Consider the following 26,036-nt stretch of genomic DNA (forward strand, 5'->3'; position numbering starts at 1 on the left):
TAACCCATACAAGTCTTGTGCAGTATTGGAATACCATTTTCAAAATCTCTAAACATTTTAAATATACATACAGCAATTTAACTTCAAGGAATTTATGACCCCAAATTTTCATGTTCAAAATCACAATGATATTTGTACAGAGATGTTCACCAAGCCAAGTGTGGTGGTCCGCAGCTGTCATCCCTGCACCCTGGGAGGCTGAGGCAGGAGGGTCACAAGCTCAAATCCAGCACAGGCAATTTGACAACTTAGCAAAACCCTGTCTCAACATAAAAATTTGAAGAAATGACTGGGGATGCACCTCAGTGCAAAGGCCCTGTGATCAATCCCCAGCACCACAAAAACAGAACAAAAGAAAGGAAAATGTTTACTGTAGTATTTGTAAAGATTTTTTAAAAAACAAATCTGGAAGCAACTGAAATATTTACAGAGAAGAAAGCAAATAATCATGATGCAGTATATCTAAATAGTGAAACACTATCCATCTATTAAAAAGCATCCAGTAAGTAAGAGTGGTGGCCCACTATTGTAATCCCAGCACTGGGAGAGGCTGAGGCAAGAGGGTCAAAAGCGAGCCCATTTGGCAACTTAGCAAGACCTTTTCTCAAAATGAAAAAGGGGTGGGAATGGAGTTCTCAGTACAAAGGCCCTGGGTTCAATCTCCAGAACTACAAAACCAAACCAAACCTACAAACATGCATGTGTTAAAATAGAAAGATATAGAAGTTACAAGTGAAAAAAAAATCAAGTTCGAAATAGTATATGTACTATTAATATTAAGGAAATAAAAACATAGGGATGTATACACACATGCGTGTGTATACACACACGCAAAATCTTTAGAAGGAAAACCAAAAAGGTATATACAAGTACTTCTGTAAAAATAGGGGCTGGACAATAAAGGAGGAAACTGCTTTAACTCTGTGTCTTTCATTGACTTCAGCTTAAATAATTTTTTAAGAAAAAAGGAAGTATTTTTGCATAAATTATGCTCTTCATGAATACATGGAATGAAAGAACACTATTTTTATCTATCTATGTATGTCCTAAGTGCCTTCTGCATATCAGATACTATGTCTTAAATTGGGATTGAAGGACTGTATCAGAATGGAAAGCCCACACCCTAAAGACAACTCTCACAGTACATGTGTGTCAGAAAATACAAAGCTACAAAAACCTTTTTTAAGCTTTCCGAGGACAGACAAGGCTCATGACAAGTAATCAAAATTCAATAAGCTGAAGCTTAAATCTTACAGATGAAATACCCTCACAAAAATGTATGAAAACTTGGAAACAAGTACATATAAAATAACACAAAAGATGGGAAAAGTGAGCTCTAGGCTACTTTCAGAAAGGAACATACAGACAAAACTGGAGGATTTTAAGGCCAGACAACTGTATAAGTTAAAAACTAGAGGCTGTAAATTCAACTGTTTTCAGTTTCCAGTCACAGCATTATAGCTTGTCCTTAAGAATAAAGTTGCTGATAGGTAAATGGAGGGGTTTGCTGGGAGAATAGCTGAGAGGAGCCCAGACCTGCAGTTCTTTCCGATTTCCAAAATACAGAGGCCCCAGTCATGTAATAGCACTTAATTTCTAGATATGTACCAACAGGTGCTCAAAGTCAGCACACCACTGCGAACCTGGTATATTTAACACAAGGGCCATCTTAAAAACTACTTTTTTCCCCCACTTCCACCTTAAGGTGTAACATATATCCATACATTAATATAGACAAGCCATGAGTAAGCAGATCAATAAATTTCTAAAAGTGAACTATTTTGGCTTTTCAGAAGAAAATTGCTTACAATTTTCTATCACAGAAACTATTTGAAAGAAAAATATAAATTTTCTTAAATATGAAGAATTATACTAGGTAACTTCTCAGTAGGATACTGAAATCTCTTAAACAAAATCCTGTGAACAGCAGAAAGTTGTGATTTAACGAATATTAAGTGTTACTGTCTTTCCTGTCTCCTAGACAATTAATTTTTTAAACTTTTTTGAAGCACAGCTCACTGCTCCTCCTGCTGGAAACAAAGGCAAATCTATCTCCAGAAAGGAAAAGGAAGCTGGTAAGAAAGACCTTCCTCTTTCCATCACAGAAAATGAGGACTCAGATTCTGGAAGGGTCAGGGACACCAAACCTGGTCTGCAGGACACAGTAGAAGAAAGCTGACAAGTGGCTGTGAGCCAGAGCACAGGCACAAAGAAGGGACGCGCTCTCCTGACAGAACAGTCATGATCATGGCTGCACTGACGACAGGCGTTAAACAATTCACATGATCACATGTAGCTCTCCAGGACATGACACGCTCACTACCGTGTTCTCTGCTCCTTCACACCTTGATGGGGCTGAGGGTCCACCCTGGATTCCAATCCTCCCAACCTGTCCCACCTGTAGCCAACAGGGACTCCAGCAGCAATTACTCCTCTGCCTGATCATTCCTACCAGCACACAAATGACCTCCCATCATTTAAAAAATGTGTTGAAATCAACTCACTGAGGTATGAATTACATGCAATAAAGCACATTCATAAGAGCATAGTACATACAGAGTTGTGTGCACAACATTTCTACTACCCAAAAAGTTCTCTTACATCTCTCTGCAATCAATCAGCCCAGGTGACCTGTGACTCATTTCCCGTTGTTATCGCCACGGTTGGCCTGCTACTGAGTCTCACAGAATGGAGACCGACAGTCTGTTCTCTACTGTCTGGCTGCTCTCAGCTGGCACTTCTGAGTTTCATCCCTGTTGTACCTGAAGTGCTTTTTGTGGCTGAATCATTTGCCAGAGAAAGAACAATTCTGATTTTAACTCAGAAGGGACGGAAGGAGGAAAAGATAAAAATAAAGAGAAGCTGCCAAGTGAAAAATTGGGAATAGAATAAATGATCCCTAGCTTCCGTGCCCTTAGTAGACACAAGGCCTAAAGAGCCTAGGATGGGCTGAAGGAGAAGAAAAAGTGCTGGAAATGGTTAACCAGGAGGGGCTGGAATAAGGAAGCTCCTATATTGGACAGGAGAAATCAACTTCCTAGAAGGCAATCTGGAAATGTAAACCAAAAGCTTTTAAATTGTATATACCTTATATCCAGCAAGTCCGCTGCTAAGATAAAATCCTAGGTTAGTAACAAGAGAAATGTACAAAGCTGTAACTATGAAGCCATATACTATGGCACAATTGGCATGGCTTACGTGTCCAACCACAGGGAATTAGTCGAATAAATTATGCAAAGTTCTTCACCTGGAATCATTGTATTGGCATTTTAAAAAGACAGTCACAATGTCCTGTCATTTCTTCACTCTGCAAATATTTCCCATGTGCTATATTGTGCTATACCCACGCACCAACTCCTGCCCTTGTGGAACCTACATTCACAGGAAAAATAGGACTTACAACAGATGGCACAGAAGACTCCACTTCTACAGACTTATGCCCTGTATGTATGGACCTGCCTTCTGTTATCTGCCTAAAAAAAGGCATTAACCAGACAGGCAGGAAGGAATAAGGGCACTGGTTCCCTTATCTGAATTTTCTATGTATTCTAATATAAGGATACATTACCTCAGTAATATCTTTAAAATCTTTTAAGAACAAATTGTCACAGAGGACATGGCCAAGTTAGAAAACCTACAGTCCCCCCGGGCTGTGGGGTGTGTCCTTACCTCATCCTCAGCGTGGGGCTCGGAGGTCAGCTTAAGCACAGTTCTGCACTGGTCCACAAAGGAGCTTGCGATCAACTCGGCATGGTGCAAAAACACAGAGATCTCATCCTTGGTCAGCTGTTCATCATTCACCAGCTTGGCAATCATAAGATCTAACAGGGTAACCCTGGAAAATAGAAGGTGTCCATGTGAGTAGATAACATGTGAACTGTACAATCCTAGAAACATATGAGGACAACTTTAGGGGAATATTTTTATTTTAAATTCCTCACCTTATTACAATGTCTAGTTAGGAAAAACATTTTCTGAATAAAGCAAACCTTCACTAATTACCTGTTTTTCAAAATCTTGAATTCTTTCATGTGACTTAGCTATCGACACAAGAATTGTCTAATGCACTTTTTATATCTATTTTATTTCTATTTCTTTTGGGATGGAAATAATTCAACAGTTCAGAAACACTGTCAGCTGAAGTTGTATGAATACATCCCACAAAGGGAATTGGGTCCCAACTCATTATTAAAAGTAAGGTAAGCATTTTACACACATTAGCTCATGCGATCCTCACAAGACCTCCGGGGGTGGGTCGTGCTCTTAGCGTCTTCTGAAGATTCGCAGAGGCTTAGTGAGGTTAATTAACTTGCCTTGTGTCACACAAACACTAAGGGACATTGGCCAGGAGTTTAAATCATTCATTTGATAGTCTTCCTTCTCCTAGGAAAAATCAGCCACACTTAGGGCAATCTATGCAGCATAAATCATAGAGGATATCTGCTCAGAATCGCAATTGTACTTGGGATTATATGTATAATTCTCATTTCTTCATATGCTAGAAAGGGTGTAAATAGCTAAAACACTTAGCAAATGGAGGGAAAAGACACCAAAATTAGGCATCTCTTACCAAAGGAGAATTATGAATTGTTTACTGCTTCAAGTAAGAAACAAACTATAATGAATGAATATTTTCTGTGTTGTATTTTATTTCTTACTTAAAGCAGTAAACCCTTTATATTTTTATTTACTACTTTATATACTGATGTAAAAAAGGCATAGGTTTGGACTTCAGATTTGTGGTGTGGTAAACAAAAATAATTAAACACCCAAAGCCAGGGCAACGAGGTAGCCATGACCTTGCAACTAAAGACACCTGATCTGTATTTCAGTTCTTTATTGTAGCACTTTCATCAGGGGACTGCCATCATTGTCCCCTTTTTGCAGATGAAATGAATTTCTAAAAAGATCAGGTAACTTATCCAAAGTAGTGAGCAGCCCAACTAGACCCTGCCCTTTACTAATTAGACCCTGTCCTTTATTATTGCCCTTTACTACTAGACCCTGCCCTTTACTAGCCCCTGTCCTTTACTATTGCATGCATGGGTTATAACCTGAACACCATACATGCTGCCTGCCACAGGCGGCTCATCCAGCACTCAGCCTTCTCACCAGGAAAAGGGACCAGAATGTGCACAAATGTAGGCTCTCATTTTTATGACTTGCACCATACAAACTGATCTGGAGGCCATGACCAGAATTTTCTTACCAAATGATCTGCCCAAATAGACCACCAGCCCCTGAACAAAGGAAATGGAACTCAACAACAATGAAAAGAACCCGCACATGAGAAGAGCTCTGGAGTTGACACAACATTGTCACAGGTGCACAAGACAACATGCAGTCACTGCCACCAAACTGGGCAGGCAGGGACCATGCTCACTGCTCACCACGTGCCCCGGGACCACCAGCAGGTGCTGCAGGAATAGTCTTATTTTACTGAAGTGTTCACAACATGCTTCACTCAGTCAGACCGTGTACCCCAGTGGGCTGGAGCACAGCCCGGGCCCTGCAGGTGTTGAAAGTCCCTGGAGCTCCTGGTGTGTGCTCTCAACTGTGGAGCCCTCATGTGTTCCAAGGGTTCTCCACAAAAGTTCCTCGTCTCAGCCCCACAATGCAAGGAAGATTCTGAGTAACTTACTCTCTTCTTGGTTCTCTGGAATATTCCTGTTACACCAGAGTTTATTCATAACCTGGGGTGGGGGAGCCCTAATCCAGATTCGCAATCACTGCCTTGATCCTTCCAACCCTACTATCTGCCAACATTCAAATCAACAAAAAATACACGTGCTCTTGGAGGAGGCAGCAGGGATCCCGAAGCCTCTACTTCACCTGGAACGCAGGTAGCTTTTGCCAAGACCCCAGCCCCACTCCCAGTCCTCGCCCTGCACATTAGCACTGAGACTGCCCACACTGAACATACAGAACCCTTTCTCCAACCGCTGAGGTCAGCTGTCAAAAGAGCTCAGTGCTCCCAGGCTACCCTGCAACCCCAGGACCTGAATTCCCACATGGCTCTGTAGGCCCTCGGAGCCCCTCCACTCCCAGGTTAACCACCCCACCCACTACTTGTATTGTACTTTTTTGTTCTGTGTCCCTCTCACATCATGTAGGCTCCACAAGGGTAGGGGTGTATTCAGCAGGCACTCAATAAATACTTGTTGAATGAACAAAAAACCTTTTGTAACCAAAACAGAGCCCAACCTCTCCAACAGCATGGAACAGTGCTGTAGCCACAAGGAGGCAGACTGAAATTACTCACTGAAGCAAAGCAAATAATACAATTTACTAAAAACTACAGGGAGGTAAAAGGTATTTATAGTCTTTCCACCCCTCTCCCCCAAAGCACTGTATCTCTGGCATTTTAGGCCTCACTGCCTTTCATCCTAAGTGGTCAGATATATTTAAAAAACTGCTAGTATAATTAAATTGCTTCTGTGGGCATATATGTGCAATGTAGAAACAAAAGCACAAGTCTTGAGCCAGAACGTTCTTGGTGTTTTCTGAAAAAGTAGCTCACAGCTGACAATCTGATTGAGACCACGTTCCTACTCGAGGCATGAAATACAAAGTCCAACCTCCATTCCAATCCAACTCCCATTCCAATCCAATCCCCATGAAACTGAGGGCTTGGCCATCATTCACTCATTGAAATAACACGCAGTGACTAACTGTGACATCCAAAACACGAGTATCAGAGAAGCATACTGATCAGTGGTCATGTAGGAGCAAGGAACACATGGAAGAGACCATCTCTTCTCACACTCCATGTTGTTGGGTGTTTCCGCTTCTCGTGTGTAACATGAACATCACCTTACACCGTATACTTCAGCTGCAGGCAGCATAGTGCTGCAGTTAGCAGTCTAGACTGAAGCCCAATGGCCTGGATCAAATCCTGGCCCTGCCATTTAGTAGCTGGAGCAGCCACATGGGCACCCTTACTGTGCACACAGCCACAGGGCAGGTACACTGTGAGTACAGGTCTTCTGGGGCAGTATGATGGAAGAACTAACATTTATAAGGTGCTTAGAACATCCTCCTACTCACATAACAGAGGTTGTGCACAAATTTGTTAAGAAAAAAATATAAATGCTTTCACTGATAATGCATTTCTAGTAAAAGCAAGTAATACTCAATAGTACAGTAGGCAGAACAAAGCTGGAGCTGTTCTTAAAGTGACTTTTTTTAACATTTAGAATGTGATCAATTAAATGTTAAATTTCCGAAAGCACATCAGTCTCATAAAATTTTGGAAAGAAAAAGGGCTTATCCCAGAACACCACTTGAACATCTCAATATTGCTAGTAGGGTTGTAACTTAATATCTGGTGCCCAAGGACAGCAGACCTTTCCCTGCCTTCCATCTTAGAAAGGGTGAGCTAGTCCTCCTGGAGTTCTAGCCTTCTGCTGGCTGTGAGGCCCAAGCACACCACATGGACACAGGAATCTCTGCTGCCCTTGAACACCAGGAATTGGAACACTATCTTTAACTCACACAATTACTCCACAACAACGTCACTATCACCTAGACACAAAATGCTATTTAAAAAAAAAAAGCAGTAATCCTTTCTCAAATACTAATATGTTGAACAACTTTGGTGTTAACACAAGAAACTCAATGAATATAAGTTCAATTAAAAATTAGATAAAGGACCTAGGGGCAGTGGTGCACCCCTATAATCAGCTCCTCTAGAGGCTGAAGCAGAGGATCACAAGTTTAAGGCCAGTCTGAGGAACTCAGCCAGACCTTGTCTCCAAATTAAAAATTAAGGGGTTGGGGTACCCTGGGGATATAGCTTAGTGGGAGAGAGCCCTTATGTTTGATCCTAGTATGGTATCAAAAAGAAAAAAAGTAAAGGGTAAAGCTCCACTTTAAAATTCTCAAAGGTTTTTTGAACAATAAAAAAATTTACATGATATTATCTCCAATATATATAATTTATAGGTAACCTACTATTGTCAAATTTGATATTAAATATTAACAAAGCTTAATCACTTTCTGATTTTTTAAAATATAAACAAATGCAAGTGGATATTCTCATATTTTCTCATGATACTCAACAGGCAGATCTTGCACCCCCTACTCTGGAGACTATTACTCTAGAAGATAACTACACAAAATGATGCCTAGTGACCAAATAAAGGATGGAGAACTAAAAGCGAACCAATGTGAAACCAGCACCCATATGGAGGCCAAATGTCTATCAATGGCTGAGTGGATAAATAAAATAGGGTGTGTGAGAGTATGCCAAAGATGACATGAGGGCAAAGGAGAGCTGTGACAGGAGAAATGAATTCCTAGGACACCGAGAAGGTAGAGGTGATAAGGGTTATTGCTCAGTGTGAACCAGAGAGTTCAGGAGGAAGAGCTGAGAGGAGTTCTAAGGATTCCAACTCATAGCAGGTGATATTAATCAGCCCACTAGATAAACCTTTTATTAAGTAAGGAAATTCATTCATTCACTTATGCTTTCATTGAAAAAACATTTTATTTTTAAAGTACCCGCTATGTGCCCAGCACTGTCTGAACACATGAGCAGTGGGGAATATGAAGGATCAAGTCCTTGCCCGCATGACACTAACAACCTAAGGGTAGTGTGCTACAAGTAAGCAAGGACACACCACAATAAGACACTTGTGGAAGAGAGTGACAGCACATCTTTGTGATAAAGCACAGCAGGGACAGAGGAAACTCATAAGCAAGATCTTGCAAGAAGAAGGAAACAACTGCTGCAATTTCTCAATAAGAGCAGGAAATCATTGGTCAGTCATCCTCAGGAGTGTAATACATCATTACAAAATATCATTAGGCAAAAACATGGAGTACATATATAAATTTGAATATCAAATTATAAAGAAGCTATGCATGCCCCTTACATTCAGGTGCTCCTTATTGCAAAACAATTACTAATTTTTAGTGCTGTACATCATTTTTATTTTAGGTCAAAACACTACAATAATTCTTCTTGTGGATACAGTGGAAGTGGAGGTAGTGGCTCTGGATTTATAAATCTAGTATTTAAGCTGACTTTAAAAGCATGAATTTTTCCTTTGTGCAGAAAGTTATTACAGAAGGAAAAAAAACTACTTAACAAAAATCTACAAAGGAGTGTATAGAGCTTAACCGCCAGAACCTAAATGCATACTAAGAATTCCAAAACTACTGCAATTATAAAACTTGTGACTAAAATCGAGATTGTAAAATACTTAACTTTTTGATCATTAGATCTGTAATTTCTGGATAAACTTCATTCCCTAAGGCAACATTGCTAGTAAGATTACAAAACAACACATGCTGCTGGAATGGAAAGTGTACTGGAAATTATTTTACTCAACTCTTTTATTTAACACATCAAAAAACTGAATCCAATTAAGGTGGAAAAACCTGGCTACAGTACATACAGAATTACTGTCACAGCAAGTCACAGAACTAAAGTCTCACCACTTCCTACTACAATAGCTTTAGGAACGTGGACAGGTATCATTTTCTTTTTGTCTGCATTACCTATCAAAAGACTGCAAACCTAAGAGAGGATATCCCAGATTATCCCAGTGAAATGAATAATGAATGTATCTCAAATATACAACTATAATGCATATGTGCATAAGTTACTATTATAAAATCAAGGCACAAGCATAACATCTTGTTCTTAAACTATTTTTTTGTTAAATATGCCTCTACTGCATAAGGGCTCCAGCCCAAATTCTGCAACCCGACGTAAATCACTGCCTCTTGTGGCTGAGCTGTAATGCTAACCAACCAATTTGAAACCAGCACCAACACAGCAACATGTACTTAGAGGTCTGTGCCAAGTACGAAACCGAAACCGCACAGCTCTTCAGCCTGGGCTGCAGGATGCTCCGCATGGAATGCTAACTTCGTAAAACCACGCTGGTTTGGGGGTTACCTTTCTTGATGGCTCAGTTTGGCGTACATGGCTTGCACCAATTCTGGGTTTTTCAGAAAGTGGTCTGTAATAATCAGGAACCTAAGAGGAAAAGGGGGGAAAAGTTCAATTACTAGAAACGTGAGACAGATAAGACTTTAGCTACCACACAGGTATATCCCAATTAAGAGCACTTCATTGAGCAATTCCTTTCATTGAATTTTTCATTTTGCTGTAATCTTAAATGTTTTAGAAGGCTCACATAATATTTTTCTATTAGCAGCTAAAAGGGACAAAAATCATTTACTCCAACTGAAAATTTTATGGAGATTCAACTCCTTAAGAAAGGGCCTATTACAACTATTATCTAAGCTGAGAAAGAAAAATCTTCATTATAAACAGCAATATAAAATTTACCTACAAGTTCAGGTAATGACACAAAATGTATTACCTTGTTTTAGTCAAAAGCTTAATGCTATAAAGTCAGGCAGAGAAATAGACGTGTTATATTTTTATTTAAAGATAAGCCAACAACACAGTAATGAAGCCTGGCTTTATTTTCCGCTCTTTTAAAGAGTTCTCAAGTTACCAAGAAAATATCCTCATTGTCAACCAATGTGCTCATCTGAACTTAAAGAGATCAACTATGAAAGCCCAAGGCAAAGATTATAGGGCATATGTCTTCAAAGTACTACTGTGACATCTAAAAGATTGAGTAGCACAATTAATTCTGAATTGTATTTACCAGAGGGCATCTGAGGGAAAGATTTAAGAACTAAGGAATATACTGTTTATAACCAAGGTTACAGTAAGGAGAGTTAAATGTTAAGTATTAAATATACTATCACACAGTTTAATCACTTGTTAGCAAATAAAATATATCTTTCAGTATGATAACCAAATGAAGCATATTAGCTAGCATAGGTGTAGCTTGGTACTAGAGTGCTTGCCTAGCAATCAAGAGGACCTGGGTTCAATCACCAGAACCACAAAAAAACCCCAAAAAACGGCTATTCCATTTCTTCTACAACCTTTAAAATGGCTGATCAATACTCTGATATAAAATATTTCTAACAATAATAGATAATATTTAAATTTTTCAATCAGCATTCATATTAATTTAGGTAGGTCAGCAAGTAGCAATAACAGGAATTCAGGCGTTCCAAGCTGGGTTCACAAAGGAGGCATCCTAAAGCTTATTCATAATATAACTACTTGGAACACAGAACATTTTCCCAGAAGAGCATCATTCAAAAATACAATATTCTAAACACTGTGTTAGCGGCTAGATCACAAGCCTTAGTTCCAAAAATGCTCTCTAATCACAGGGGAAAGGCCCGTCAGTAGATAACCACAGAAGAATGTATAAGTGCACCAGGTAAGACACACATCATGGATTAAAGAAAGAGCAAAGTGTATTTCACAGCAGGGTTGGGAGAAGGGGCAAAGGCAGGGGATCAAAGAAACCAGAGAGAAGTTTTGTGAATCCTTGCTGAAACCCTAAGAAGAGAACATTGTTCTGGAGGGGAACAAAAGAATTCAGAAAAAGGATGAAGGCAAAAATAGCAGTGTGTTCAGCAATTAGACAAGAGAAAGAAATAAAAGGAATAACGATAGGAGAGGAAGAAGTTAAACTGCCATTATTTGCTGACGATATGATACTCTGCATAGAAGACCCAAAAAACTCCGCCAAAAGACTTCTACACTTAATTGACAGATTCAGTAGAGTAGCTGGATACAAGGTCAACACTCAAAAATCACTAGCCTTCTTGCCCACCCCCCTTAAGTTTATTTGTACACTTTAGGTATAAAATACAGTTACATTCATCATTGGGATCTTGTACCATTACATGAGTATCTTGGTTCTTATTTTTTCCCCCTTCCCCTGCCCTCCCTTCACCCCCTCCACCCTTCCCTATTGGCAAAGACTTTGTTTCCATTTTTTTCCTTTTCTCATATTTTTTCTTTTCCCTTCTTTCCTATCCCCTACCCCTCCCACTTCCCCTACTCCTTTAGACCTTTACTTCCTATTACACAATATCAATTATACATTTTTAAAATTATAATATCAAGATCTAGAAGATATTACCACAGATTTTGTAGAATTTAAAAGGATCTAGAAAGCATATTACAAAAATCTTTCTTGAAATAAATTTGACAACTTCTAAGAAGTACCTTGGAAGACAAATAAATGAAACTGACTCTGGAGGAAACAGAAAATTTGAATAGCACCTACTGAAAGAAAGTATATTCCTAGCTTGAAAACCTACCTATATGACAACAACAGGCTCATATACATTTTAACTGATAAATTATATTAAACATTTAAAGCAGAAAAAAAAAGGAACACTTCTCCTCTCATTTTAGGAAATCAACATTGTGCTAATCCTAAAACTGGATAAAGATAATAGAAGAAAAAAGTATGAACATAGATAGAAATTTGTTTAACAAAACAAACTATTAGAAAGTCAGATCTGGCAGGATGTAGAAAGTGGTTTTATTATAGGGATGGCAGTGTTGGTTTAGCATTGGAAGATCCTCCCCCCTAAGTCACCATTTTAACAGAGGAAAGGAAAAAGCCGTATGATCCTGTCAGTAGTTCGGGAAAAAGTATTGGACTAAATTCTATAGCTGTTCATGGTAAAAGCTATCAGAAGACTAGAAGTAGAACAGAACCTTCTCAACAGATCAAAGACGTGTACTCCATACTTCCAGTGAGAACGCCTTATATGAATAGAGAAGATAAAATCCTTTCGCCCTAAGGTGGGGAACAAGGGCAGATATGCCTACTCTTTATATGTCCATTAAACTTTGAAACCTAGGCCCAAACCAAAATAGTCTGGCAATAAACTGACACAATTAGGATAGGATTGGCAAGGTAGAAGTAAAATCTTTATATGTAGATGAAATAATCATCTACAGAGAAAGTACTAAGAAATCTGTAAGAGTCCGTAAAACTTGTATTTGAATTTAGCAGGATTAGAAAACACAAGGTATATATAAAAATTCAGGTCTATGTATACTTGCTATATATGAAGAATTGGATATTGAAATTTAAAAATTATGTAGGGGTACAAAGGACCTAGAAAAGTAAAAAGAAAAAAAATCAGTGTTGGAAGACATTTATTATCTAATTTTAAGACTTCCTCTAAAGCTATAGTAATCAAGGCAGTGTTGGTGTAAGGAAAGACATATAGATCACTGGAATAAAACAGAGAATCTAGAAATAGAACCACACATATATGGTCCACTGAGTTTTGAAAGATTATTTAACATTAACATTTTGTAGAACATAACTCAATTCAAGAGCAGAGGAAAAGATAGTGTTTTCAGCAAATGGCACTAAAACACCTGGTATCTGTATATAAAAAATTAACCTCAACCCTTTATTTCCATACATAAAAATAACTTGGAAGGATCTATGAACCTAAATATGAATGACTAAAACTATAAAACTTTAATAAGAAATTATAAGGGAAAATGTTTATGAATTTAAGGTAGGCAAGAATTTCCTAGGATATAAAAAACATGATGTATAAAAGAAAAAAATTGATAAAGGAGATTCCATCAAAATTTAGAACTTTAAATGACATCGTTAAGAAAATGAAATGTAGTCCTTAAACAGACCATATATTTACTGCATATAACCTATGAGCAGAATATATAAAGAATTCTTACACCTCATTAACAGGCAACCCAATTAAAAAGTAGACACAAGAAGATGATAAATAGCCAGTACAGCACAGGGAAAGGTGTGCAACACTAGAATCAGAAAAATACTAATCGGTACAATAACAAGATTGAATTATACACTCATTAGGGAGATGAAGTTAAAAGTTTTAAAAGAACAAATGTCAGCTTAGGTGTGAACCAGTTAGAACTTTCTAATACTGCTAATGTGAATGTAAAATGATAAAACCATTTTGGAAAACAATATAGAAATTTCTTATGTTACTGTTAAGAACCAACAGTCCTGTTCTTAAGGTTTTACTTGAGAAGAATGAAAACACATGTTCACAATAGATTTGTACATACAAGTTGAGTATCTCTTATCTGAAATTCTTGGGACCAGAGTGTTTAAGATTTTGTTTTGAAATCCACTTGATCTGCAAAGAGGATAGCTACTCCTGCTTTTTTTTTTTCGGGTTCCTGTCACATGGAGTATTGTTTTCCACCCTTTAACTTTCAGTCTATGAATTTCTTTTTGAATTAAATGTGTTTCTTGTGTGCAGCATATTGTTGGATTTTGCTTCTTGATCCATTCTGCCAGTCTATTTCTTTTGACTGGTAAATTGAGACCATTCACATTGATGGTTATAACTCACACATATTGACTTATCATTGTCATGACTCCTGTTTGTTGGATTCTCCCCCTTTGCATTTAATTTCTTGTTGCACCCGACAGATTCATTCTGCTGGGCTTCCTGGGGTTGTGATCCTCTTTGTCTTTTCCTAGGATATTGTGTAAAATTTTTTGGAGTGCTGGTTTGGTATTCATGAAGTTCCTAAGCTGCTGTTTGTCATGAAAGTATCTTATTTCTCCATCAATTTTGAAACAAAATTTTGCAGGGTACATCGATCTGGGTTGGAGGCTGTTTTCCTTTAGGGCTTGAAATACATCACTCCAAGCTCTTCATGCCTCGAGGGTTTCCACTGAGAAGTCTGCTGTGATTCTGATGGGCTTTCCTTTGTATGTGATTTGTTTCTTTTCTCTGACTGCTTGGAGAATTTTGTTCTTCTGTTGGGTGTCTGGAATCCTAACAATTATATGCCTATGTGTAGATTTTTTTTGATCAAGGCTAGTTGGAGTCCTATATGCCTCCCTTATCTATATGTCAAGTTCTTTTCCCCTGCTTGGGAAGTTTTCTGCCATCACTTCTGTGAACAGTTTTTTTATGTCATCAGCACTCTCTCCTGTTTCTTCATTGACTCCGATCAGTCTTATGTTACTCTTCTTTGCATCGTCTAGCACCTGCTGGATTGATTTCTCAGGGTCCCTTACAATTTTGAAGCAATTTTTCTTTTCCTGGTCACTAATTGCAATCTTATCTTCTATATCTGAAATTCTCTCCTCACATTGGCTCATTCTGCTGTGTAGACTTTCAGTGGAGTTTTTCATCTCCTGGAAATCTGTTTGCATCTGTTTTATGGATTCCACTTGTTTCCTATGTTGGGATTCCATCATGTTCCTGAGCTCCTCTCTAGATTTATTAACCATGTCTTGTACTATGAGCACAATTTCTCCTGTTATCTGAGAAATTATTTCTGATTTCATTTTTTCCATATCCTCTTTTGTTGCCAGTTCAGGGAGTACAGGTGGTTGAGTAACAATCAGAGTGTTCCATCTCATTTCCCTTTAGGGTTTCTGTAGATGATCTGGAAGTCTGGTTTTGAGACTTGTTTACGTGTCTTCTCATTTCTATGGGGGGGGGGCTCACCTCCTCTGAGCTGGAGGGGGTGGTACGGTGGCCCAGAAGCCTCCTCTTGTGCGCTGGGAGCAGCTCACCTCCTCTGTGCTGGCAGGGGTGGTATGGTGGCCCAGAAGCCTCCTCTTGTGCGTTGGGAGCGGCTCACCTCCTCTGTGCTCTCAATAGCCTTCTTGTACACAAAAACAGCAGTGTGTTCAAAGAACTATAAGCAATCAAATATTATTAGCGGTTGTTGAGGTTCAGACCTAAAATGTCCCCCAAAAGTCTCATTCATTCAGAGGTGGGGTTTTGGGAAGGTGACTGAATCATGGGGGTTCTATATTCATAGGTGGATTAATCCATTGATGAGTTCAGAGCTTAATGTGTAATTAGGAGATGGGGCCTGCTTGAAAAAGGTGGGTTACTGAGGATGTGACCTGGAGGGTATGTTCTTGTCTCTGGCTCCTCCTTTCTCTCTCTGTTTTCTGTTGCCATAAGGTGAGCAGTGTTTCCTCCACCATGCCCTTCCACCAAACAGTTTCTGCTTTGGAGCCAGCCAACCAAGGGCTGAACCGATGGAAACCATGAGCCAAATAAACCTCTCCTCCTTAAGTTGCCATTTACATATTTTGTCCCAGGCACACAAAAGTGACTAATACAGGGGTTCCAGAGGGATTCAAGGCCCTGAGCTACTACCCTTGGGGCTGGGCATGCTTCTCAAAAACAGCCCTCAGTGGTCCCAGAAACAGCTCAGCAAAAGAACATCGCCTCCAGCCAGGCTTGAGCTGATGCAGATTGAAGTGATACCTGTGGCTACTTTCAAGACAGTCACAACCAATATCTTCTTTTTTCTTGATCACTTTTGTTGTTCTTTTAAAAGAAGTGACTTTTCAATTTTTTATTTTTCCACTGGTTTTGTTTTCTGTTTCACTGATTTCTGCCCTTATCGTTTACTATCTCCTTTCTTACTCTAGATTTACTGTGCTCTTCTTTTTCTACTTTCTGGAAGTAGGTAGACAGATCTGGAATCAGGGACCTGATATTCCACAATTCTGGGAAAGACAGCCATTTCATCACCCAATGCAGAGTTTGCAAGCAAAATTTTGCTGAATGCTTCTATTGGTGAACTGAATTGTTTACAAACAGAAGTATTCACAACAGGTCACCGATACCAGATCTTTCTTGGTTTCTAATGTTTGCAGTATCCAAAACTTCAAACTTCCCTAAACGCTGCTTTTGCTTTATCCCACAAATTCTAGAGTGTTGTGCCTTCATTACCACCCTTTGTCTTTTGACTTCTTTGACAAATCAATAATTGACAAATCAATTATTTAGATGTCTTAATTTCTAGAGATTTAGGAATTTTCTAGGTACTTTTTGTTATGGTTTTCTAATAGCTCTCTGTGATCTGAGAACATACAGTAATACCTCAGTTCGTGAACACTTCTGTTGGCAAACAATTCAGCTCGTCAACAGAAGCATTCAGCTAAATTTTCCTTCTGTTCACAAACTCTGCATCAGGTGACAAAATGACCACAGCTATCTTCCCCAGAATTGTGGAACAAAAGTTCGTGAACTGAGGTACCACTGTACTCTGCATGATTTCCACCCCTTACACCACAGCACAGCTTAGGGTCGGCACTGGTGAATTTGATACATGCAGAGGAAGAGAAAGTCACAGTGGCTACATGCTGCAGTCTTGCCAAGATGGTTAACTTCTACTTTGTGTCTGTCTATACCTTCTGCCCAAGGCTGAAAGCAGCTGTTAAAATTTATAACTATCACTTCTATTTCTGGGCAGAAGAGAGTAACAATTTACCCTCCTACATTAAATAATGTAAAAACAAGTAAAATATATGAAACTGTTTCCAGACAATGGGCAACAGAAAAAGTACTTTAGAGAATTTCTTTGTAAACAAAACTAACAAATATTTGATAAATGTGATCTGATCATATGTTTACAAAATTCTTAAGAACTTTAACAGTGAACTGAGAACACAATGAAGGAAGGGTAAGTCCCGTGTGCTGGGATGAAGTTGTAAAAATTGAAGGAAAAGTTTTCCCACAGATGGGCTGGGGAGGGTGCAGGAAATATGGCAATGACCAAAAAAAGGAAGGTGAATCACGACTATAATGGCACTGTTACTGGGACTGTGTGTGTGAATCACCTTCTCAATACTGTAGCAAACACCTGAGATAATCAACACAACAAGAAAAGGCTTATTTTGGCTCACAGTTCGAGATTTCAGTCTATGATCACTTGGCCTGCTGGTCTCGGCCTGTGGGTAATTCCCAAACATCTCAATAACAAGGTTTATGGAGGAAGATTTTTTTAGATCCCAAAGTATCCCATATAACATTTCAAAACAAAAGATATGCACCAGAACCTTTTAAAAAGTCACAAATTGCATTCCATATTCAACTGGAAGAAAGTCAGGATTGCATAGTGATTTTGAGGAGCACTTCTGGTGGCATGAAAGGAGGTTCTTGCATACAAAGCAACTGCCTGCTGATGACCATATTAATTCTGCGACAATCAGAAAGAAATGTTCTAAGCAGTGCACATTCTGACATGGTAGTGTATTACCTGCCTACGTGTTTCACTAGGTTTGGGTTGTATCTTTTTAATTAAACATTTGTATTTTGAGGTAAATGTAGATTCGCATGCAGTTTTAAGAAGTGATTCAGTGTAGCCTTTACCTAGTTTCCCAAAGAGTGACATCTTATAAAACTATAGTAATCACAACCCAAATACTGACATTGGTAAAATCCAAAGACCCCATTCACATTACCTTTACAGTATGAGTGTGTGTGGTGTGTGTGTGTTAAACTGTATGTGGTTTTCTCACATGAGAAGGTTTATAAATTCATAATCACAGTTAAGACACATAGCAAGGGACTCCTCCTGAGGCCCTTTTACACCCATACCAATCTACATCTCAAATATCCCTCCTCAATCTCTGATACTTCTATAATTTTTTCATTTCAAGAATGTTATATAAATGGAATAATATATCATTTAAGGTTTTTTTTTTTCCTGTTCAGCATAATTCCCAGGAGATTTTTCCCAAATTACTGCTTATACCAATAGTTTGTTTCTTTTTGATGCTGAGTATATTTCAGTTTTGGTTCTGTTTTAACAATCTGAATAGAACTGGGCAGACAGTAATATTTTATAATTTCTATAAATTCCTTTTTTTAAAAGGAAATAGCCGGAGTTACACCTCTGCACAGAATGCCTGATTTTCAGGAACATGTTTCTGATGTTAGGTGAAGACCAACAAAACTTTATGTATAGAGACAAGCAGTGGGCTGGACTTGGACCATGGCAGTAGTTTGCCAACAACTGTTCTAGGTGATACAGATAAAATGATGATCAGGATAAACTCCAGGGCTTAGGAATCTGATCCTACATCCCAGAAACAAATAAGGAAACAAATAAAATGTTTATTTTCTATAGTGATGAGTGTCATGAAGCAAATAAATAAAGAGAAGTAAAGAGATACAGATTTGGAGGGGATATAAATTACATACAATATTAACTCTTTAATGTAAGGTGCCAGGGAGGTCTCCTGGAAGAAACAGCACCTGGGTAGAGACCTGGAGAATCTAGCCATGCATGGATCAAAAGAAAGATAATTGAGCAGCAGGAGGAACAGGTATAAAGATTCAGGAGAGTGCAAACAGCGGGTATTCAAAAACAGTAAGGCCAGTTGGAACTAATGAGCAAGAGAGTGAGTCATAAGAAACAAGAGGACAAAGTCAGCTAGGAGCCAACACAGGACCTTGCTTCTAGGCCCTGGGAAGCCAATGGAGGGCGTATTTAAGCAGGGGAGTGACAAGAGCTAAGGAAGTTGTTATAAGGTCACTCTAGCTACTGTGTGCCAATCAGAAGGACAAGAGAGACAGACAAGTGAGAAGGGGCTAGCAGCAGCCTGTCTACATGGGGGACCATGGTGCTGTCCTGGCAGAGGAGGTATGAAGCAGGTGAGCTGGGAACATTTGAGACACAGCTGGTGAGTCTAAGGGGCAAGCGGAAAAGAATCAGGAGCAACTCATGGGCTCTGAGTTGCACAGGTCTGGGCCTTGGTGAGGGATAAATGGTGGCACCATATTCAGAAACAATACAGACTGGTAGAACTACAGCAGGTATTAAGGGTAGTGAAGCAAAAGTGCAGATTTACCCTTGACAAGCTAGAGAAGCAACTGGAAGCACATAGTAGGAAGCTCTATGTGCAAATCTGGAACCTTGGCAAAACATCAAGATATGAAACATAAATGTGGACATCAAGGGGTAGTTCAAGATGCAGTACAAGACGAGATCACCCAGGGAATGAGCCATGATAGAGGACAGTGGTCTGAGGGCAGGTACAGAGAACAGGAACCAGCAAAGAAGGCAGAAAGGCAGAAAGCATGCGTGAATACAAACCCAGCAGACAAGGGAAAGGAGACAGAACGCTGTGATATGTCAGCTCCTGAACATACCTAAACTGAATGACCCTAGGACTGTTCGGTTGTGTGAGCCAATAACTTTCCTTCTGTGCACATGCTACCTGAAATGGCCTGAGATCCAGAGGAATCGTGGCCATCGATATGCTTATTATACAGCAGGTACTACCTTAGGACCCAATAACAAGCAACACAAATCTGCTGTCAGGGAGCTCACAGTCTCATGGACTCTTGGTACTTAGCAAATAAAACAGAATTCAGCAACAAAAATTTTTTCTGAGTAAGCTGACTCTAAAGACTCATTCCATCTTCTTAAGTCTCACACTGAGGGATACTTTCTAAATCGAATACATTGTAATACATATTTCATGGTCCAACTTTTGTCTGCATATGGTAATTAAAATACAAACGGATTTTCAGAAAAATAAATAATTTTCAATTAGGTATAATTTCAACAGAATGATAACAGTTTACTCTGGAAGAGGCCAAGACTAAAAAGGTTCAAACCTTAGCTACGAATGCAAATGGGACTGGCAGTAACTCAAGGCTCTCAGCTTGAGGCACCCCGCACACTCACTGCAGTGAGGAATGCACCTCAAAAACAGACTATAAGGGGGCCAGGGATTTAGCTCAGTGGTGCTGCCTCCTGCCATGCAAGCACGAGGTCCTGAGTTCGATTCCTGCTACCAAAAAACCCCCAAAACAAACAACAACAAAACAGACTGTAAGGAACAAGAGAAGACTATTAAAATGTAAACAAAATTTTGATGAATTTCATAGTAAGAATAGGTCAATTCATCAAGAGGCCATAGCAATTATATATTTATATGTACTTAACAACAGAGCCTGAAAACAACTGAATCAAAAACTGAAGAAACTGAAAGGAGAAAAAGACAATAATTTACTTCCCTTAATGAACAGAGCTAGACAGAAGACCACAAGGAAAGAAAAGATTTGAACGCTATAAACCAACTAGACTTTGCAGGTATCTACAGAGCACTCTACCCAAAACAGCAGAATATGACACTTCTGAAATACAACACTACATGAAATGTTCCCCTAGTATGCCATATGGTGAACCATAAAGCCACCTCACTACTATTTAAAACATATGAAATCATATAAAATGTGTTCTCTAACCACAATGGCCTGAAACTAGAAATCAGCAATAAAAGGAAATGTAGGAAATACACAGATATGTGGAAATTAGACAAACTCCTAAAAAACCAATGGATTCAAGAAAGCATAGAGGAAAGTGAGATATAATTTGAAGTGAAACTTATCAGATACTAAATTGTGGGATGCTAAAGCAGTTTTTATAAGAAAATTTATAGGTGTGAATTCCTATAGAGAAGAGAAGGAAGAGTCTCGGCAAAGCCTATGCTGCTCCTCACAGGAAAGGGTGGAGGCCTGCGTTCCATGGTGCACTCGGTCCTAAGGCAGGCTGTCAGGAGGCAGACTCTCGTGTGGTGTTGTTCTGATGAGGAAAGGCCCTTTCCATCCCAGCCCTCTCAGAAAATAGAACCACTTTGTGCGGTCAAGATGCAGCTTTTCCACAATGGGGCATCTCACAATTCACGTGCCAGTCATGCAGGCCCTTCTGGTGTGTGGGACCAGGATGGCAGGGAGCTGGTCCCTTTGCTCTCACCGCTGTCCCCTTAAAGAACAAACTCTAAAGCCACCAATGGCTGCTGTACCTCACAGCTTTACTGGTCACAGCAGTCTGGCCTCCACCTCGGCCTGTGTGTCTGATGTGGAATCCCAGAAGGAAAGAACATAAAATTGAAAAAGTATTCAAACAAATGATGGCTAGAAACTTCCCAAATTGCATGAAAGAGAAAAGCTATAGATTCAATAAGCTGAGGGAACTCCAGAAAGAAATCCATGCCAAGACACCACTTCTGAGAAGTCAAAAATCTTCAAAGCAACCAGAGAGAAACGATGCATTCTGTGTGGGGAGCGATGTGACCAGCAGTGCAAGGCACAGGTCAGGCTCTGGTCTCCAACAAACTATATGCTGAGGCCTCCATGTTGAACTATATACAGGCTCCATGTCGGATCCCTGTGCTCCAGGGCTGCTGAGGCATGTGCATGCTGTGCTTTGGCACCTCGAGAGTGTCCTTCCCCTCCACACACCATACACAACCTCCCTAATCCTGTAAGGCATAAGCCAAGCTCTACTTCATTCCTTTCACAGATTCACCAGCATCTACTCAAAACCTTTTCTAGTTCTGTTGGCCACATGTTAAGTGTTAAGTGTTAGTTAGGATAATTCAAATTTTTACTTAAAACCGCTACAAGGAAGATGACCTTTCAGGATGTCGTTATGCAATCAAATTTCTAGCAAGATACTTACGGCCATTCTGATTCCGGCTGCTTTTGGTGAGCTTCTATGACATTAATCGCGATATTGAGGTTTTCTTCCAGTTCCTTCATTCTTTCAGAATTAAGAGATGTGAATAAGATCATTGAGCAGTAGGCAACAATTTTTTTGTCTGGATGATTTAAGCAAGACCTTCCAAACAAAGAAATAAGATTTTTAGTCCAATTCAGCGACATAAGATAGGATTATAACATAAATAACAATGATCCCATTAGCAAATTCAGTACTGATATTTTTATTCACTTTTTCTTTTTAGTACTGGGGATCAAACTCAGGACCTTGCACTTTCAAGGCAGGTGCGGTGCTACTGAACTAAATCTCTGGCCCTTTAGTACTGATATTTTTAAGGATTATTGAGTACTAAATATTTGTGAGGATTACTGATATTCAGATTTACTGATATTTTTAAAGATTTGATGAAGATTTATAATGCTTTGAAACAAGTACTTTACTGTAAAAATAGCAAAAATAAATTCACAAAAAGTTGCTGTTGACAGGAGTCAATCAAAAACCAAATAACATTTAATTAAAGATAAAAATAATCACATTTATAAAACATTATGATCCTCATTCTTGTTAGAAAAACCAAGAATGGTTGGGTTCAGGTGTGGTCAGTGGTGGAACATTTGCTACCATACAGGAAGCCAGGGGTTCAATTCCCAGCACCAAAACAAGAGGAGGGAAGGAGAGAAGGTAAAGGAAAAGAAAGGAAAGGAAAAACTTTCAGGCAGAAAATGATAGCTCAAAGACCAGAAGCACCCTTCAGTAGTCATGAGAGACGGTACATCTGAAGAACAGACAGTACAGTACGGTGGCAAGAGACAGAACTCAGGGTCAAGGGTCTCAGTGTGATCCCTATCTCATCTACTTGCCAGCTACATGATCTTAGGAAAGTTGCTGATTTGTCAATTGTCCATATTATCGTGGTTCCTGTGCTACGGCAGGATGCTTTTCCATTTAAATTTCACAATACTCTTCTGAGGAGGGTATTACCCATAGATTACAATTAAACAATCTATTAACTTCACTTATCCAATGGCATGGAGCCAGTACCTGCCAAAACTGGAATTCAGATTTGACATTGTCTCATAAATGCGTAGAGTGAAATCACGTAACCTTTCAGTATGTTTTCTGTTATAAAAAAATGAAACATAATAAAAGACTTTCTCCAACTGTCTCACAGGGCTTTAGTGAGGATAAATAAGATAATATAAAAGTACCTTGTAAACTGTTAAGATAGCTCTGTTCAAGGGCTTCTCCTTTGTTTCCCTACTATACCCTGGGTTTATCCTCCGTATATCAGTCCTTACACTACAGTATACTCTGCTGTCCCTTTCCTTCCAAAGCATGGAACCTTAGAGAATAAGTTACCAGTGTATTCTAGCCATGCAGCTCAAAACTCAGGAGATGTTAGGAGCCAAAAATATTTTAAAGGAAGGAATTTTCAAAAATAAGTAATGTCTATTTCTGTACCTTGAACCTCATCACTCTTCCCTTCTACCTAAGTTCAATTATTATTGCTCACACGATGGCAGACACACACACACACACACACACACACACACACACACACACCCCTTCAACTCTAATTATGTGCAGGAATTTGGGTGAGGACTCAGGGAGCTGGAAGTGCATTAGAGTCCGTGTGATCCTACACCAGTACTTCACAGATGAGCCCAGAAAATCCACACAACTGGGGGAGGCAGCATAGACCTGCAGCAGCATGCTGCTTATATAGTAAACAGGGAGGCTGTGGGTCCAGACAACAGGGCCAGGCTCACTTGCTGGCTTGGCCATGTACCAGCACTTGGCCTCAGGTCATTCATCTGTCTACACAGGAACAGTCTTCTCATCTACAGGGTTGCAGGAAGGACAAGGGTGATATACAGAAAATGCCCAACTCAGGGCATTTACACAATAGCTGCTGCTCTGCTGCTTACACTGGTGCCACCACGAGCATCATCTCATTCATGGGCACCACGGTCCAGATTAGAAGTTCAGCCTTCTGCCCCCAGACAGTGCCTTTCCCATTGCCAAGCCAGCCTCCATCTGCTTACCTTTGATCCCCATGCTCAACTTTTTATGAACAACAGAGCTAGTTTTAAAAAGTAGTACATCACCAGGAAAAGATGCAGAATCCAATCTAGATAAATGGATAAAAAATCCACTTCTTACACTGAAAAACAGGCCACCTACCCATTTCTTACACTGCTAACAGACTGGTTAACCACTTGTCACACTGAAACTAAACTAATTACCCATATCACCTTACACTGATAGACTGGATACTCCATTTTACACTGATAATGATTGGTTACCTACTTCTTCCACTAAGAGACAAACTGGTTATCCACACCTTAAATGGACAAATTGATTATTTACAACATACAATTCTCCATACCTACCAAAACATATAGCATCATGCTAGGCATATAAATAGTAAGTATATAAAGGATTAATTCATTGCCCATAGCTTAATGTTTTATGTTAAATTCAGGTGTCCTCAGCAACGCTACTTACTTTATGACTTACTTTTTGAAAAGTACATGGACATACAGTCCATACAGTCAAAGTCACACATCTTAAGTGTGCCTACAGCTCAGTGAACTAGCAGCCACCACCCAGATTGAGACAGAACACAGCCAGGGCCCACCACTCTCCTAGCTGCCACCCACCCCCAGCACCTGCCAGGACATCTACTGTCCTAAATTCCATGACCACAGCTTAGTTTTGCCTAGTTGTTTTTTTTTTTACTTCATATAAAGGAATGATGTGACTACAGTCTTTTCAGGAGTCAGAAAAATCCCTTTCCGTATACTCACATGAAGAGTTCTGGGAAAGCATGCACCCAAACAATAGACTGGGAGTCTTCATTCCGTGAGGCGATGTTGCCCAAGAACTGCAGGCCACAGCGGAAAGCTAGGAATGCGGAAAAGGAAAACAGAAAGGTCTCTCATTAAACACACGACTGAGTACACATGAAGAAGACACGGTCCTCATGTTACTAAGTAGAAGTTTCTGTTTGTTTCTTTTAAATATAAAGGTTCTCTCCATAGTGAAACTTTAGGTGTGACGTTAATAATGCCTCATCAAAGCCATATATTCTAAACAAAATTAATTAACTTCTTTAAAAATACTATAAATGTAGGGCTAGGGATTTAGCTCAGTGGTTCCACTGCCTGCCTCGCAAGCGCAAGGTCCTGAGTTCGATCCGTGGTACCCAAACAAAACAAAACAAAAACCAAAAATACTATAAATGTAAATATAAATATACCTATAATTACATTCAATATCCTGAATATGCACTCCTATTAAAAGATAGCTACACTTAAAATGGATTTTTAAAATTTTAACTACATTCTATTTAAAACAGACATATCTGCAGGAGGCTGAGGCAAAAGGGTAGTGAGTTAGAAGGCGGTCTATGCTACCTAGAAAGTTCAAGGACAGCCCGGACTACACACAGATCCTGTCTCAACACCCCCACACACACAAAAAAAGGAAAAAAAAATTAAAACAGACATATTTAAAACATAAGGTTGTAAAACTACTGCAAGTTCAAGAGTGGTAAAAAGATATAGTGGTCAAATAACAGCCAAAACATAAGTCATAGAGCTCTTAAAATCAGACATAATAAAATGTAATGCCAAAAGCATTATTAGAGTTTTTTAAAATAATAATTAGATGATGACTTAATTTACCAAAGAGATACAACAATTTTAAATTGAAATGTGCCTAATAACATGGCCTCAAATATATATAGAAGAAAAACTAACAAAAGTAAAAGAGGAACGAAAACAATTGACAATTACCATTGGAAAATTAAAAGATAACTTTCTTAGCAACTATGAGCAGACAAATAAAACTGCAGAACACTGGCCAAAAATCCCAGAGCAGAGACAGCACCAAG

General features: G+C 39.2%; 1 protein-coding gene across 1 annotated transcript in view; it reads right to left on the reverse strand.

Annotated features, from left to right (window-relative positions):
• Atxn10 (ataxin 10) overlaps positions 1-26,036 on the reverse strand; it is a 159,213-nt gene that overhangs the window by 92,807 nt on the left and 40,370 nt on the right. The window contains exons 4-7 of the mRNA XM_004845396.2: positions 24,949-25,045; positions 22,100-22,258; positions 9,908-9,988; positions 3,670-3,835 (exon numbers count right to left, since the gene is read on the reverse strand). Coding sequence (XP_004845453.1) covers positions 3,670-3,835; positions 9,908-9,988; positions 22,100-22,258; positions 24,949-25,045 — 503 coding nt within the window. The remainder of the gene's footprint in view (positions 1-3,669; positions 3,836-9,907; positions 9,989-22,099; positions 22,259-24,948; positions 25,046-26,036) is intronic.

This window comes from Heterocephalus glaber, unplaced genomic scaffold (genome assembly GCF_053883595.1).
Source record: "Heterocephalus glaber isolate CG9 unplaced genomic scaffold, H.glaber_assembly_v1.0 deba00001444, whole genome shotgun sequence".
NCBI classification, from domain to species: Eukaryota; Metazoa; Chordata; class Mammalia; order Rodentia; family Bathyergidae; genus Heterocephalus; species Heterocephalus glaber.